Source organism: Emydura macquarii, unplaced genomic scaffold (genome assembly GCF_026122565.2).
Source record: "Emydura macquarii macquarii isolate MOO-44397 ecotype Brisbane River unplaced genomic scaffold, CSIRO-AGI_Emac_v2 contig_1348, whole genome shotgun sequence".
Lineage (NCBI taxonomy): Eukaryota > Metazoa > Chordata > Testudines > Chelidae > Emydura > Emydura macquarii.
Window position 1 is genome coordinate 18,815,106 of NW_027131485.1, and position 16,684 is coordinate 18,831,789.

The following is a 16,684-nucleotide window of genomic DNA, read 5'->3' on the forward strand; positions in this document are numbered from 1 at the left end:
TCAAACTTTTCTTGGCATTTTCTTTCAGTGTACCCGAGATTCACACTTGGTCTAACTAAAATATGGCAGCATCAAGATGGCTATATTTACTCCTCCAGCATATACCATCTGCCTTAGAGGGTCAAGGCTTTCATTAGGAAATCATGCATATATCTCCATACCTGCATACATAAACATGCTGTATCTTACATATTTAAATATTCAAACTATAAAATGACCCAGGCAAAATGATTTAACATAAGTAATTGTAGTATCTGTCAAGTCGCCAGTCAGTGGTAAAATTAGTATCTATACTGTAATGTATGAATTTTTATAAAAGTATTGGACTGTTAGCCATAAATAGCTTTGGGCCAACCACTTGCTTTATAATTTCGTTAGATCATTTTACAGTTCAGTACTAGAAATGTAAGCCACAATACCAACTGCTGGGGGTGAGGTCTGCTTTAGCACTTTCCTTATAGCACATCGGTTTATGTACTGCACACATTCTATTCTTTGTGTACCTAATTATTCATTTATCAGAATTAAGATTTGGGGAGCTGAAACCTTTTACAAACTCAAGGAGTGTTAGTTGGTAACTTTACTAGTTAGGACACATGTAGAAGGGGAATAATGCCAATAAGAGACTAGCAGTTAAAGGCTAGTTTCTCTCTTACAGAACAGGTAGAGTAAGCCAGCAGGTTTTCTGCCCTCTCCCCTGAAATTAATATTTAAATACTACCACTGTAGGAAACATAGGTAGAGAGCAAGACCCAAGGTAGAGAGAGTTCACTTAGTTGCATACACTCCTGCCTTGTGACTAATCAAGTGTGATCTCACTAAAGATATGTGGGTCAGCTATTCAACAGCTATGATTGGTGTAGCTCTGACTTTAGTGGAGCTATGCTACTTAGCATTAGCTGATCGGGCTTACGTGCAACAACTTACAAGCCTGTTCAAAACCTACTAACTTTCCTTTTCTACTTCTAGTGTTGGTCCAAAGGTAGTGGGCATAAAAAAAACCTTAAGTATGCCAAACTCTAAAATGCTACGTTTAAATACTTTTAGTCCATACTCCAGTGTACAAAAATATTGGTTTACTTTTTCAAAGCAAGGGGTTTTAATAAAAGGTTGATATTTATTGTAGAGTTATAAACAGGAATACAGATCCCTTGTTCTGATAGCTCTCCTAATGGTTTTCAAGTGATGTACTCTGTCTTATTCTTTTCCCATGCTTATCCCCAAGCAGCTAGATTTTGACTTCTAATATAGTTAGCACATTGCTAACAATGTAATACACTACATATGTATCTTTTACCCTATATATGGTGTGAACCCTTAACAGGCAGGATCAAACTCTTGTTAATGCCTGGTTTAGTGACAGCCGTTTAAAATTGTGAAACATACAAAATGACATCTAATTTGACCTTGGCTTGTTCAGACCTTTGACCCCAGCTGGCAAAGTGTTCCAGAAAAACTTGCATTTTTTCATAAATCTTTCATACCAAGAACACAGTACATTTTTAGAGAAACAATACCTTTACTACAAAACCACAAATGATTATATACAGAATGGTTACTGGAATTCTGTTTCTGTACTGCAATGACAGAAATAAGTAGATGCTGACATTTATTTACGTTTCCTTAATACTAGGTACATGACACCGCTGATCAGAGTGAAAGCAAATGCAATCCAGGCTAAGATGAAGGAATATCCATATTGGCCATTAGAAATAAACTCATATCCATCATTCCTGTGCAGATCTTCATGCTTATTTGTGTAAATGGAGGCTGCAATCATAACACAGAAACCTGGAGGAGAAAGAAAGCATTAAAACTTAACAGCTTTGTATAACTGCTTTAAATCTTTTAAAAAGATTAACAGGCACACAGTATGGAGTTCTTCAAATCACTCTATTGGTCCCCTGCCCAGATGCTGATCTTTGTAAAGAGTTACTCTTCATACGCATACTGAATTTAGAGTGCTTCAGGGTTCCCAAATATTCTTAAGTGAGGTTTAAATAGTCAAGTTACTGAAGTGCTGTCAGGGGAGCTGGATAAAGTTTTTCAACCAAAAAAATTTTGGCAAAAAAATAGAGATGCTGTAATACTGAAGTGTTTTGTAGATTATTCTGATTTTGACTATTTAAAGAGAAAAAAGTCAAAATCAGAATAGTTAGCTTAAACTTTTTAAAATTATTTTTCAAGTGGAGTGTTAAGCTAGAAATCTAACATGTTTAGTTTGACACAGTAAGGTTTTTTCCAACCTTTCAATTTGCTGGAAGTTTTGAAAAAAAATTCAAATCAGTCCAAAATAAAGTTCAACTTTTCAAAATTGAGACCCCCCCCTAAAAAATAAATAAAATCAGTTTATTTGCCCAATTCTGTGAGGTACCATGTTGGTTTGAAGGGAAATAGGAACATATGTGAATAACTTTCCAAACTTTGCAGGCAGATATATTCACTTGTACTTTCATCAAGTACAAGTTTAGAACTGCTCAGATGCCTGGAAATATCCTAAGTTAGTACATTCAAGAGATTTATCAAAGTTTTTCCTTCAAAATTCTAAACAGGATATACATCAGAGCATGGATAAAATCATCTGCTTTTTAATTAACTATTTGGTTAGTAACACAAAATTTTAGCCCGTATTTGAGGCTAACTGGACTGGGCAGTTTAGTATCAATCCTGCACTTTTGTTTCATCTGTACAAACTTACCAATTATGCCCAACATTTTTCTGTTTCTTTTTGTTGTACATTGCTCCATTTTGAACCCCATTTCCCATTTTTAATGTGTAAGGGTCATTGAAGTGAGACATGTCAAAGAACTACTTACATGACAGCAGCTGGATAGTAGACGTTAACACAAATCTTTCTCCTTGCTTTAGGCGGAAGAGTTGAAGAATGAAAGTCAGAAATGCAACACAACACAGAATAGTAGACAGGATCATGGTGGCCTGAATAGCCTGCACAGACTGATATTCTGTGAAAAAAAAAAAAAAAAGCAGGTTTATTGTAAATGCTGCTTCCTCGCCAGCAGCTTCCACGGACAGCACCAACCTTTACCCATTCCCAACTGTTGTCTGCTCTCCCTGTTCTTAATGGGACTTGCTGGCTACCCTCCTCCTTGCAGATTTCCCTTCCTGTTTAAGGCATTCCCTATGTGCCACCTTCCCACTTCCAATCACCCTTCCCCTCTGACTGACTTTTCTAAAAGATGTAGTGTAGAAATTACATTGGGGAAGTTCTATGGTCTATTGGGGAAGTCAGACTGGATGAGCCCAATGGTCCTTTCTCATCTTAGGATCTATTACTGCTCTCCCATTAAAGGCAGCTTTTTAACAGTTTCTGCTAGCTCTGCAAACACAACTCACAAAGGGGAAGGTGTAGTGTGACTGGTTGGGGAAGCTCCAAGCCCAGCCCTTCCTTTCCCTCAGATGCTTCTGGTATGTTCTACGAAGGTAGTCAGAGAATATAGTCGTGTAAGCTTTATCCACATTCAGGAATATGTTTAGTTAAAGCCTGGATTCCAGCAGTGCTGTCATTTAGAAAGCACCTGGGGTCAGGCGTTTCAGGATTCCTGTGCTAATATTTCTCTGGTTGCCTTTTTTTAAAAGAAGGAAGAGTGGACAGTACAGCTTGGTTGCCATTAAAAGCTAAGCAGACGGGCTATTGTAACACAGGGCAATGTGAATGGACTGCTATTCTGCTTTCTACAGCATGGACCTATAATACAGAGTACAGCTGAAGGGAAGGGATATGTCTACGCTGCAACTCGAGAGGCGGCTGCAGCAGATGTAGACATTCTGAGCTAGTTTTAATCTAGCTCAGGTGCTAATAGCAGCAAGCCTACGGCCACATGAGCTGCAGCGCAGACTGGCCGCCCAAGTACAGGCCTGCCAGGGAGCCTGGATAGGTACTCGGGCAACTAGCTCACTGCTATTAGTACCCAAATCAGTTAGATTAACTCTAGCTCATGTACAGCTACATGTGCTGCAATCACACCTCCAGCTGCAGTGTAGCCATCCCCTTTATCTCAATACTCAAACCCTCCCATAGAACTGATTTCAGTTATTAAAAAGAGACAGTGTCTTCCTCCAAAATAACATCCTCCAGTGCCAGCTATGTTCCACCAGCACAGTGAAGCTGTCAACCAATGGGAGATGGCTTATGAATGCAGAACAGGGAGTTGCAGCAGACCAAGAGGTGGTAAGTGGCCATGGACCTACCAGCTTTCAAAACTCAGTGAAAACCCCTCCTTTAGTTAATCTTTTCTTCTCACAACCCTGTGAATCAATCCAGCTATTTCTCTCTAAACTGAAGTGAAAAGAGTTTGGGGATATTTGTGTGTTTACGCACACGTATTTGAGGTGCTTGCTACAACCAGGCCATAATGGAAGCCATAAGTTTCTTTGATAGCCTTCATAACTTTTTATTACACGGACATGTAGCTAGAAAATCATTGTATTGTCTGTCTATCATAATTATACTTGTCAAATTATTCACCTCTTGGATATATACCAAGAATGAAAGGGTGGGAGAAGAGAAATTGTTACTACTGTTTCTCTCATAACTGAAATATATTGCTTATTCCCAGTGAAGTCATGTTAAAATAGGATAATCTAGTCACTTGTACATGATGTTCCCTTGGGTAAGATTTTGGATTGTGTTCCGATTTGTTAATCTTTAAACTGGATTTCTCAGAAATATTTCTGGTAACAACTGTTAGTACTGTTAGCTATTCAGATTCTTGCAAGTTAAAATTTGAAAGCCAGAACTTAATTTTAGCATTTAATGGTCAGCAAGCCCCTCATTGCAATGTGACCAGAGTTTTTACCCAGTTTTGTTTTAGTCCATAGCAAACTAGTGAGATTGTTGATGCCAGAAAATAGGGCATTCTTTAGTTGGGTGGATAGGAAATAATAGCATCCCCATTTTACAGATAGAGAAACTGAGGCAAAGAAATGGGCACATTAAGTATTTGTGTCTTGCAACATTTTATAGTGCCTTTACATGGCACTCCTTAAAAGCAGCGTCTCGTCTGGCAGTTTAATAGTAACTACTAATACTCACCTGAATTCTTTTCATTAATGACTGTACAGTTGGTGAGATTGATACAGGCTTTCCAGACATCTGTAGAAAAGTCTTTTCCGACCCACCAGGCCTGTAAAACAATGTGAAGAAAAATTCAGACCAGGAAGGTTAGGCAACCTCTTAAAATTGTTTTATAAAGAGTCTTTGGCTTAAATAAACTGTGTCCAAAAGCTGTACTGTGCACTCGTTCACAGTAGGCATCTGTGTACAACAGCAGTCGCTGGTGACAATATGTATCAGCTTACTGATCATTGAGATGACCCTCATTCTCAACACCCATCTTCAGCCACTTAAATTACACGGAAGGGAAGTATACCTGGTTTAGTCTGTATCTGTAGGGTGGAAAGATACATTTTTGTAGCAACCAAGCAATGAACACCTGGTCAGTTGCTACTCACTGGGATGCAAATGAGATAAAAACAACTTTGCAATAAAGAAACATGGGGGAAGGGGCATGAATCTTTCTACCCATCTGTGCCATGGGAGGATGCTATGGTAGATCTCCACAAGGCAACAGAGAAGTGAGGTGGGTATATTGAGATTAAGGTAGGTGAGTGCACACAGCACAAGGCTACAGCTACCAGAACTGTAGAACAGAAGCTGATGGCTGCATCTAGGAGATCACCAGCCAGCAATGCCGGTGTCTGGGCGTTTCAGAGTTGAAGATTTCATGCCCTCATTCCATTAATACAGAAGTGAAGCCTTTCCTTGTACATTCAGGTGAAGCCCTATGTTATGTGAGCATATAAGACCCTCTTGTAATGCAGGTGAGCAAGGAAGTAAAGTTATAGGCCTATGAAGCCTATTGAGCATGAATTTCCTGATTGATTTAATGTCAGACATCATGCAAAATTGATATTGATTTATCTGTACTCTTGGTACAACATTACTCCAACAATATGGCATCAGACTGGAAACGACTAATGACTCATTAAGATCCACTTGCGATATTATGATTGTCGGTGTCTCATCTGTTAATACAAACAGTACTGCGGTGATTGAATGCCTTTTTCATAGCAACACCGCAAATGCTCCAAGCTGTCCAGCCGAGCATATTTCCTCAGGAAATCCAGACCAGTTAAAATAGTTACCCAGGCCTTTGTTCTGCCTGCCGGGCTTGGAAAAATATGCTATTTAAATATTACCTGCAGTAGTGTCTGCTACTGGGATAGCCCATAAGAACCCCATGAGATTGTCAGTCACTTAATGTTATAAATTGTTTGAAAAGCAGTTCTGGAATTAGTCACTTTACAAGGAGAATTCAGACTGGGTAGTATCCTGAAATATTGGCTATTAATTCAAGGAAGACACAGAGATAATGCAGATCTGAAACTGTCAATCAGGTTTTTTTATGGCCTTTGTTCAAGATGAACTAAATTGGCAGTTTTGGAACTCAATGTAGCATTTTGAACACATTTTCATTATTATATTCAGCACCATCCAAAACCAATTCAGGCAATGACAGAAAAAATTGAGAAGGAGGTTACAAACCAACAGGTTTAATTATTTTTTAAACTCCAACTAGAGGATCAAGAATGCATGCTTCTGTATAGCTAGGGTTTCATTTGCTTGGATACTAGTGTATAATATTTGCAGTGAGGTTAACATATTTCTTAACTGTCTTTCAGTCAATATTTCCCTAAAGTGTTTATAAAGGAGATGACTGATAGAGCTTGAGTTCTTGAGATAGGACTGTAGGATTGGAAGGGACCTCCTGGGTCAGAATCCAGGCTGCTGCTATCACAGGCAACCACATCAAAGAAACAGAAACTTTTATAAACTTGAAATTTCTGCTAATGCTAGGAGGGGGCGCCAAGGGAGAATCTCCTTCTTGTAGATTCAACTATCTTATAAACACCAATACAGGTGTTTATAAGATATTTGAATCTACAATACGAGAGAAGAGAGAACCAATCGTGATTAAAAAGTCAGTTGAATATCTAGAACTCCCAATATTTGTCAAGTAAGAAGGAGGGAGTGAAAGATCAACTCAACTAGAAGCAGAGAGTTGAAAAAGGATGATTGGGTATGAATCAGCTTTCCTGAGCTAGTTAAAAACAGATGGTGATACATGCTGTTTTCTCAGTATCCTAAAAGCCTGCGTGTACACCTGCCCTATTAGCAAGAGTGTACTGTAGTATGTAACTACTGTAGACCAACAGTGGGATGAAGTGTGTGCAGCAGCAGAAAAAATCCAGCTGAAGAGTCAGACTTGCACAGATGTTGCTAGAGAAAAATTCCTTTAGGTAACTGGGAAGGGACAGTAATGGGAAAATGAACATTTCCAAGCAACACCAAAGCATTTCTAAACCTTGTGGCTCGAATGACTCCAAGCAAGTGCAGAAGCTGCAATGTATTTCAACTTCTAGTGTGCCTCCCCTGGTACGTTTTAGGCACCTTGCATAAATGTATTAATAAGCCTCTTTCTGGGAGCTTACTAGGCTGAAAGTCTCCTGCTACACAGATTGTAAGTTAATTGGCTTTGTGTGAGAGACATGGGCTGGAATGCAATGGAATCATCACCTCCCCCAAACTCAGCAATACTTAAAGTCACAACTTCAGCCTCCAAGCTACAGTAGTGTTTGTAGATTGCTACACTTCTTCTATATGGGGTTCTTGGCCAACAGATCCATGTAATTGCAGGGCCATGAATCACATCCGCCTGCACTGCTACAGAGTGCTGCTCTGTGGAATATAGCGCAGTGGCATTGATTTGGATAGCCTCTTCCTGGCACAGTGGCAGCAGGAGGTTTCAGGTCTTACGAGCAAGTACAAGAAGCCTAGAATTTCCCTGTTAATTAGATCAAGCATACTAAATCCCAACACTATCAAATGCTTCCAAGTGCTCAAAAGCAAACCCTAGGAAACAAGTGTGTGAAATAAAGGCAGAAACAAAACCAAGCTGGAAGAGACTGAGTTACAACATTTTGTTCTATACCTAGAAATAAGTGGGATTTACCCAGGCTTTTGGGAAGTGAAGGATCTGACAAAAAAGGGCATTACTTCAGCCGAGGGGGCATTATTTAGGTTGAATATGCTGGTTGGTTACATTTTGGGTTGGCCTGAGGAGCAGTTGGTGGCTTAATTTTTTATCTGACTGTACTTTTAATGTTCAGGTTAGACCCCAAGACCAGGAAGTGTTCTTCTTCTTATTTTATATAAAAGGTGCATTTATATTTCAATTATGATCATGTTCAGATCACAAGCTGGAAAGCTGCTTTTTCTGTGAATATCCAGCTAGAAAATACATCATCTGAAGCCTGAGTCAGTAGCAAACAAGGAGAAACCTATGGTGCTGAATTAGAATTTCTAGGTGTAATGAAACTTACATTGTCAATGGTTGAGATGAACAACAGCGCTGCTGAAGTTATATGAAACACGATAATAAAAGCCAGAAGAATCAACATGCTTGCTCCGTGAAGGTTTAGCGTGAGATAAAACTGTTTAAAAACAAGGAATATATATAATTAGATTATGTATTGATAAACTGAACAGTTGACATCTTAAAATATAGATTGGAAGAAATTTATATCAGACATTCCTATTCCACAAGCAGTTGAGAACAGAGTAAGGAAATACTGTACCTGGCAAAATTTTACTCTTCTGTATATTTTGAGCCAGGAAGTCAGAGCACTCCTTTTTATAAAGATAAAAGGTTCACCTGTAGCTTCGTTCAATCTTGGTTTAGAATAGCAAAATGCAACAATTTCACTGGAGATACAGGATTAGTGAATGAGTTCATCATGTCCATTTCTGTTGCAATGAGTTTCAACTTTTTTTTTTTTTTTTTTTTTTTTTTTTTTTTTTTTAAAGGAGTGAATCAGAGTGTTGTTTTTTAATATGCCAGTTAGACAGATGCATTGTCCTACCCTTGCTGAGTGAACGTCCCAGAGATGTATATATGTTTCTTATTGTGAGCCTTTCCAGCAAGGAAGTGGGGCTCCAGATATCTTGTCCTTACTTTTAGGAAAAGGTTTTTCTTAACTTCAAGTTAGTGTTTTAAATACCCAGGGCAAGATCCTGGCCCCACTGAAGATAATGGGAGTCCTGGCAATGGGATTACAATAGGGTCAAGATTTTGCCATAAGTCTCCAAGAAGGAAAAAATACTGGATTCAAAAGGATGCAGTTGCTAGTCAAACTGGGACAAGATTAAGCAGTTCCAGAATTATTTGCTAGATTTATCAACAACAACTATACTATACCATATATATAGTATATAACAACTATACTATACCATACCATACCAAAAAGGTGTTAGTTTTCATTTGAAGAAAAATTGTTCAAGTCACCCCTAGAACTAGGACTTTTGTCTATTGCTGACTTAGTGTTACTACTTTTTCCTCCAAAATGTAGCTTTGCTAACACATTGTAGCTGGTTTACGGTCAGTCACTTAAATTCTCTTTCCATTCCACTTTTATCTTATTGCCCTGCGTTCCCTACGAAAAAATAAGACAGGAGGAGATGCCCTGTCAGCCTCCCTTTGACTTCAACAGGAATCAGATGGGGACTACTAAGAGAGATATAGGCAGACACCAAACATACAGGAAAAAATAGGGTCTTTAACATATTTAAACTTGTATTATTATTGCCTGCTATCCTTTACCTTTTTCCTCTTACTATTTAATAATGCTTACCAATAAGAGTGTATTTTAGTTATGTTCTGCACTGTATTTTTCTCTTGCAGGCTCTTCATATTTCAGTATAGGGCTATTGTATATACCATTATGAGAGCACCGATATGCACGTTTGAAATGAAGATCTTTACAATGTATGCACCTTTCTCCATCTCCTTTGCTTCGGAGGCTTTTCAATGACCGGATTCACGTAACAAGAGTTAATTTAACTGTTAGTCTATTTTTTACAAATTTACCACAACACTGGGGCTGCATGGCTAATCCTCTCAATCCCACTCTTATCTCTCAGAGCTTGTCTTCACTTATCTCCAAGATTTGGCAGCAGTTGACCGAAGTTACGCAAGCTATGCAAAAAACTTGCGTAACTCCCATCGACCTCTCTGCTTCTCTTCTATGCGCTGTCTTCACTGCACTGCGCCAACGGGAACCGTGTTCCCATCGACACAGCGCTACGCCACTTGAGAAGGCGGTCTTAGTATGTTAATTTCTGGATCGACTGAGCAGGTTTTCACTGACCGCTCAGTAGATCCAGAGAAGTTGATCTGATGGCAGCGAATTTGCTGCCGTCAGTGAAGACATAGCCTCACTGTTAAACTTTGCCTTTTCTGCATCTAGCCTTGAGTGTATTAATTTTCACCAACAGGTTTATACTACTATATGACTCAAGGCTGCCTGAAGACACTAGTCATATTTGTTCCCATTAATGTCATAGGACTCTTTATGGGCTGAAGAGCATAAGTCTTGTAGTTTTGTAGAAAGATAGTCTGAAACCATCAATACCACTTATCTCCATACTGAGTGAACACACTCCTCTCTGGCCTTTTTTTTTTTTTTTTTTAAATTTCATTTGCTGGACAAATTGTGCCCAAACAAGAACTTAATCAGGTATCAACAGGTCAGTTGCTACACTAGGGGAGAAACAAATTGCATTATTGTATAAAAAGCAGCATGAGGCAATTTTGCATTCATTCATATCACCGATCCTGCTGTACACAGTTCTATAAACGAACAAGATTTCATCTAATTAAAATCAGCCTGGCAAAATCAAGTTTTACCAGCCTAGAAAAAAATATTTTAACTAAGTTGGCAGTTTTAATTTACAGATTTTCAGCCACAGATTTAAATACTTTATAAAAGATGGATAAACAGCCTCCCCATTTCACAGAATGGGTCATGTGGAACTATTAAGTTGGTTAAGGCACAAGAAGTCAGTATGGTCAATTCGAAGCTTTCACATCAATCAGGGACCCCCCAAACATTAACAAAAAATGATTTTATGCCAGTGAAGTTTGCCACATTTGGCTTGAATCTCACAATAACTTAAATCCAGGAACTAGAACTTGAAGAAAAATCACCACATATAAAGTTAGCAACCCAGTAATATTCCAAGTTCCTTTGGGCTTGTTCTCTGCTGGCTAACAGCTCCCCCTATGATGAAAATAATGAAACTATTCCTGATTTTAGTTACCTGTCAAGTTATTCACCCTACCCGCACAGATGTTTACAAGACCCAATGCTCGAAGAATCAGACATCTACAGACCCTGCTAGTGAGGTATATTTAATTGATAGGGGAGTACAAACTATTTACAGCTGTCATATGCAGCACCTGGATGCACTAAGAATTTAACAATGTCCAAGCAGCGAGACCCCTCCCTGTGGCAGCTAGAAGATAACATGCAAAAGCCAACACCTGTTATCAGCTAGCCAGTTAAACACAGAAATCAATGAAAAGTACTTCTTCAGCTGTGATAAGCTTAACCCATTTTATAAGTTACATTTTTATTACACCAGAACGTTTACTTAAATTCAAGTAATTGACATAGACTTAAATTTTAAATCTCCCAATTTGCTGTTTGGAAGCCAGCCAAGAAAGTCTGAAATCAGAGAGGAACTAAAGACCTTCCTATAGGTTTGGGCTGGTCTAGGGGCATCAGGAGGTCCACAGAGAAGTCTGCAGCTTCAGTAACTGTGATCATACCTCTCAAACAAATAAGGCCCAAACTTGGGATGCAATGCATGACAAAGACCCAAAATGAGGGGCATTTCTTTTCCCCTTTGCAGAATGCTTGAAGTGTTCAGTGCAATTAGTTTTCTAAACCTTCAGTTTTATGATTCTTAATTGCAGGTATGATTGGTTTAAGACCTGCAGGTGACAACAAGTTTGTGTGGAATACATATAATTTTGGGACTAACCCACCCTTCAAAATGAAAGGCATTGAAGTATGATAGACTCAACTAGGGCTTCTGAGTTTTAATATAAGGCTGCTTGCCTTTTTAAGGCTTGCAAAGAAGCGACCCTTCCTCTTTCTGATTTGCAGGCTGTCTTCTCCAGGAGATGCTGGACTGTCCCCAAGTGCATTGCTATAAGTCAAAGAGATTGGGCCTTGAGGATACTGGGGAGGTCAGGCAAAGAGATGGAGATGCCTCACAGGTTAGCCCAATACAGAAAAACAGCAGTGGGAACAAACCTTCCACCCTATCATGCTTTGGTAGGGGAGAAAGTGCATGAAGAGACCTCTGTAGCTTAGATATTACTAGCAACAGCTCCCCTTTGCCTCAGGCCAAAGAAGAGAAGGAGTTGCCTGGCCAACTACATCCTGCCCTGAGAGTAACAGGAGGGGTTAGGAAGTGCATTCAACCTACGTGCAACAGAACCAGGCCACCAGCAGAAACTGGCAGCTGCTTTCTCCTGAGGCCAGCCTGCAGCACAGGGAATGTCCCAAGCAGCAGTTCCCTGCTCTCTCAGGTGCTGCTCCAGAGGGAGGGAGGAGATGCAGCTCCCTCCTCCTCTAGTTAATTGTCCTACTGAGAGACCAGGTGGGTGAGGTAATATCTCTTACTGAACCAACTTCTGTGGGTGAGACAGACAAGCTTCTAAGCTACACGGAGCTCTTCTTCAACACTGCCAATTTTGCCTGGACATCATAGGGTTCTAAACACTCATTCTAGGGCACTGGGCTGGTGTGTGAGGTACTTGTCCCTTCCACCTCCTCTGCAGGCAGCCTCCCTCTTGTGGCTTCAGCTCCAGTTTACTTTCTGCACTAGGGAAAAGGAAAAGATGGGACCTTCGCAGAGAGCAGTTTTGAGGCAGTGGGGAATAGCGGGGAAACAGTGAGGGTCAGGAAGAGACAGGACTATGGACGGGGAACAGAAGATGGGATTCATGAGAGGGTCCTTGAGGGATTGTGCATTTTAAGCTAGCTTTCTCTGCTGAGCCTTCCACCACCCCCCCACCCACCCCGATGGTCCAACATGGTTCATACGTAACCCTAAGGTGGTGTGTCTTTAGATACTTTTCCTGGAGAGGCACCTCAGCTCACGCAAATGCCGAAGAGCACTCCCGCACCTCCGGGGGAAAAGACGCCCTCAGCTTTGTGTGTGCCCATTGCCACAGAGCAAAACGAGCAACAGCTCTTTCTGCACAACACTCCTCTCAAGAACACCATCAGGGTGTGTCTACACTGCAATGTAAGCCCAAGGTGAGTGGCACTCGAGTTAGTAGATCCTGGGTTTGTTGACTTAGGGCTTGAGAGCTACTCTAATTTGTAACCTCAGGTTAGGAATAATTGAACTCAGGGTCCCAACCTGGGGCTCCAGGGTCCATATTGCTCTAGGTGGGCCTGATCCAACCACCCATAGCCCAGACTTCCTAGCATCCTCCCAAAATGTGGCTGCTCTAGCCCTCTGTGTGTGGTGCAGTGCAGGAAAACTTGACTCTCCACCAAACTTGATTGTCCAGAGGACCAAAATAATTGGCTCATGGGGTTGTGGAATCGAGGCCCAAGCACAATTTTTTCAGGCCCGGTACAAACTTGTAACACTGGCTCCCTTTCCCACACATACCACAATCCCTCATCCCATACCTACAATCTCATGAGCCATGAAAAATGTTTTCCTCATGGTAATGGGGGTTGCAGTCTGGGCTGGGACCTCTGGGCCCCAGTAAAGTGTACCCTTTCCCTCCACCCCCATGTGGGTGCCCTGTGTGGCATTCTTTTGGCAGATACCCATAACATGAGTCAGTGGGGCTATGTCCACACTGCAAAGCAATAGGGCTTGAACCTGGATCCCATCTTGACTCAAGACTAGGATCCTGGGACTCTGGGCTAATGTGATTTGTGTGGGGGTTAGGCTTGAGCCTGTGTTTGAAGCCTGGGCGTATGCTGCAGTATAGATGTACCCATAGACACCAGAGCAGGCCCAGGTCAGGCAAGGTTATAAAACTGCAGTGTAGATATCCCTTGAGAGTCCCAGAGCCTGGGGTCCAGCCCAAGCCTGGATGTCTACACTACAGTTGTATAGCCCCACAGGCTGAGCTCCATGAGCCTGAATCAGCTGACATGGGCCAGCTGTAAATGTTTAATTGCAGTGTAGACATACTCTCAGAAGCTGCCCATTCTCTGCAGGCCCTCTCTGGTCAAATGCCGGCTTCCTCATTCCTAACATTAAAGGGAGCAGCTCCAATTCTGCTCCAATAAAGGAGGAGGGAGTTTGATCCTGAAGCAGTTATTTTCCCCCAAGTCAGTTCTCCTCTTCAGAGTTTGTGTGGGTTTTTTCTTTTAAGATGGGATGTTCTCTTTCCCCTCCCCCCTTTTAGCTGCTGCGGTTAATGTGGGCTAAGAAAGAAGCTAATTAACTTGACAGGCCACAGTTGTGCAGGTAACCCCTGAGTGGGTCAGGGAGCCCATCTGTGGAGGAATGAGCTGAGGAGGATGTATAAAGACAGGAACTGAGGAGCAGTGAGGGGTGCTGGGAAAGGATGAACCCTTCAAGGGAAGAGGAGGCGTGTTTGAAGACTGCAGGGTGTGTTGGCTGTAGTTGCTCCCTTGGAAGAGGGGGGAGGCTTTGGGAACTAGTAGACTAAGAAAGAGAAGGGGAACTAGTGGAAAGAAGCATCCTGTGGAAAGAACAGCAAGGGCAGAGAGGAGAAAACCCAGACTGCTGAGGTGAGGGTCCCTGGGCTGGAGCCTGGAGAAGAAGGTGGGCCTGGGTTCCCTTACTAACCAATGGGCACGTGGCACTGAGGCGGTGACTGGGAAGACTGTCTAAGACTGCTGAGGAACTATGCCCCACATGGAGGAATACTGAGTGACCGAGCCAGAGGGCTGGGTCACAGAGAGAATGTTGCAGTTCCTGAGATGGGCTGCAGGCCAGCCAGAGAGTTTGAGTGACAGCATAGGAACCACAGAAGAAGGGGTTGACTGAATGAGCTAATCCGCAGAGTGCCCAGCAGGAGGTGCCGCAAGCAGTGAGTGGTGCTCCCCATGACAGACATATTTGTGAATAGAAACCTGCTGTGCAGCTATGTGCTGCCACAGCACTAGTGCTTTTGTAAAAATTAAGCCACCCCCTGCATGGTAATGATGATCTTTGTTACACAGCGTTTTGTAGGAGTGGAGAAGGAAACAGTAGGTGGAGAAATTGTGTAGGTTTTTTTGATGTTGTTTGACATCTTTCTCTCCTCCTTCCCTCTCCTTCCCCCCCTCCCCTTCTCCCCCTTAAGCAAGGCATGCTTGTTGACACGTCTGCTTCAAAGTGCTTGAGCACGGCACCACTCCCAGTACCAGTCAGGGGGAGTGTGGCCTGCCAGGCATGAGGGAAATGAAGAAGGAATTGCTCAGTTGCATGAAACTAGGAGTAGAGGGCATAGCACCATTTTCCACAGGTGGGGGTGACTTTTGCTGATACTTCACTCCTCCAGGTGACAAAGGCGCAGAGAGCATAGCTGCTGCTGGCATCTCAAAGTCCCATGGGCCCATAGGCTGATAACTTCAGCAGGCCCCATTGCAGTACATAGGTTATCACTGACTGGTGTGGGAAGTGTCCTACCGTGGAGAGCATTGCGGAGTATCTCCATTCAAGTTTCAAGATCTCTCAGGAGGATTAAAGGGGCATCCCTGTGTAAATAAACTGCTTTACGTGCCCCACCCTTGCCTAACTCTCAGGGGAATGAAAAGCAGACCACAGTACTCTGGTTGTCCTGCTACCTCTTCTAGTATGAGTAAATTAATGAAAGATTGATAACTGCCCTGCTAAGGTAGGGGCAACATCACTGTAATGGGAAATACATTTACCCACTTACCTACAAATCATCCCCCTGTATCAGGCTTGCCGGTGCTCAACTGCCAGGGCTGAATGGACTGTGGTGGGGTCTCAAACAGGTCCTGGCTCATGGCATAGCTGGACCCCCCTAGTTGCCTGTCTCCGCCAAGGACAGCATGCAGCTCTTTGTAAAGCACCAGATGGACTGTTGGCCTCCCTGGCCTTCTGATATGCCTGCTGTTGTTCCTTTGCTTTCACATGCCAATGCTGCTGGTCCCTGTCACACCCCTTCTCCTGCATCCCTCATGCAATTTGCTTGTAGATGTTCAGGTTTCTACAACTGGGCTGTAGCTGTGCCCGCACAACCTCTTCTCCCCACAGGCCCAGGAGATCCAATATCTCCTCTCTCCTCCAACCCAGAGTGTCTGGCACGTGTAGCCAGCAGGGTGAGCTGCACACAACAATGGAGAGTTGCTAGGTGTGCTCGCAAGCTGAGCCATCCGGAAAAGACATTTAAAAAATCTGCAGGGTTTAACTTGTGTGTGAAGGGAAAGGGGACTTCTGGTCTCTGTGACCCAGGCCAGGGGCATTCACAGTTGTGATGAGAGCTGTCAGTGTCACGTATTGTGGACCAGCTGCTAATAGACTGTTAGGATATGCAGTGTTTACACTTGTGCTGTGTCAACCTCAGTACATCAACCATGGCTCAATGCTGCTCGGGGAGGTGGTGTTACCGCATCACTGTAGCAGGGCGCTTACATGGGTGGGAGACAAATTTAAGCACAGACATATTAACGACGAGGTCTACGCAAAGCAGCTTATATCATAGAATCATAGAATATTAGAGTTGGAAGGGACCTCAGGAGGTCATCTAGTCCAACCCCCTGGTCAAAGCAGGACTAACCTCAGCTATATCATCCCAGCCAGGGC

The 16,684-nt window shown here is 42.3% G+C and overlaps 1 protein-coding gene across 2 annotated transcripts in view; it reads right to left on the bottom strand.

Moving 5' to 3' along the window:
* Positions 1-253: 253 nt before the first annotated feature.
* Positions 254-16,684, bottom strand: part of EMP2 (epithelial membrane protein 2) — a 34,666-nt gene continuing 18,235 nt past the window's right edge. Inside the window, exons 1-5 of one of the 2 annotated variants that reach the window (XM_067551299.1) lie at positions 11,180-11,276; positions 8,404-8,514; positions 5,054-5,144; positions 2,817-2,963; positions 254-1,791 (exon numbers count right to left, since the gene is read on the bottom strand). In XM_067551299.1, coding sequence (XP_067407400.1) covers positions 1,610-1,791; positions 2,817-2,963; positions 5,054-5,144; positions 8,404-8,481 — 498 coding nt within the window. In that variant the 5' untranslated portion in view covers positions 8,482-8,514; positions 11,180-11,276 and the 3' untranslated portion in view covers positions 254-1,609. Of the gene's footprint in view, positions 1,792-2,816; positions 2,964-5,053; positions 5,145-8,403; positions 8,515-11,179; positions 11,277-16,684 lie in introns of those variants that run through there. The other variant, XM_067551300.1, reaches the window with a different exon arrangement.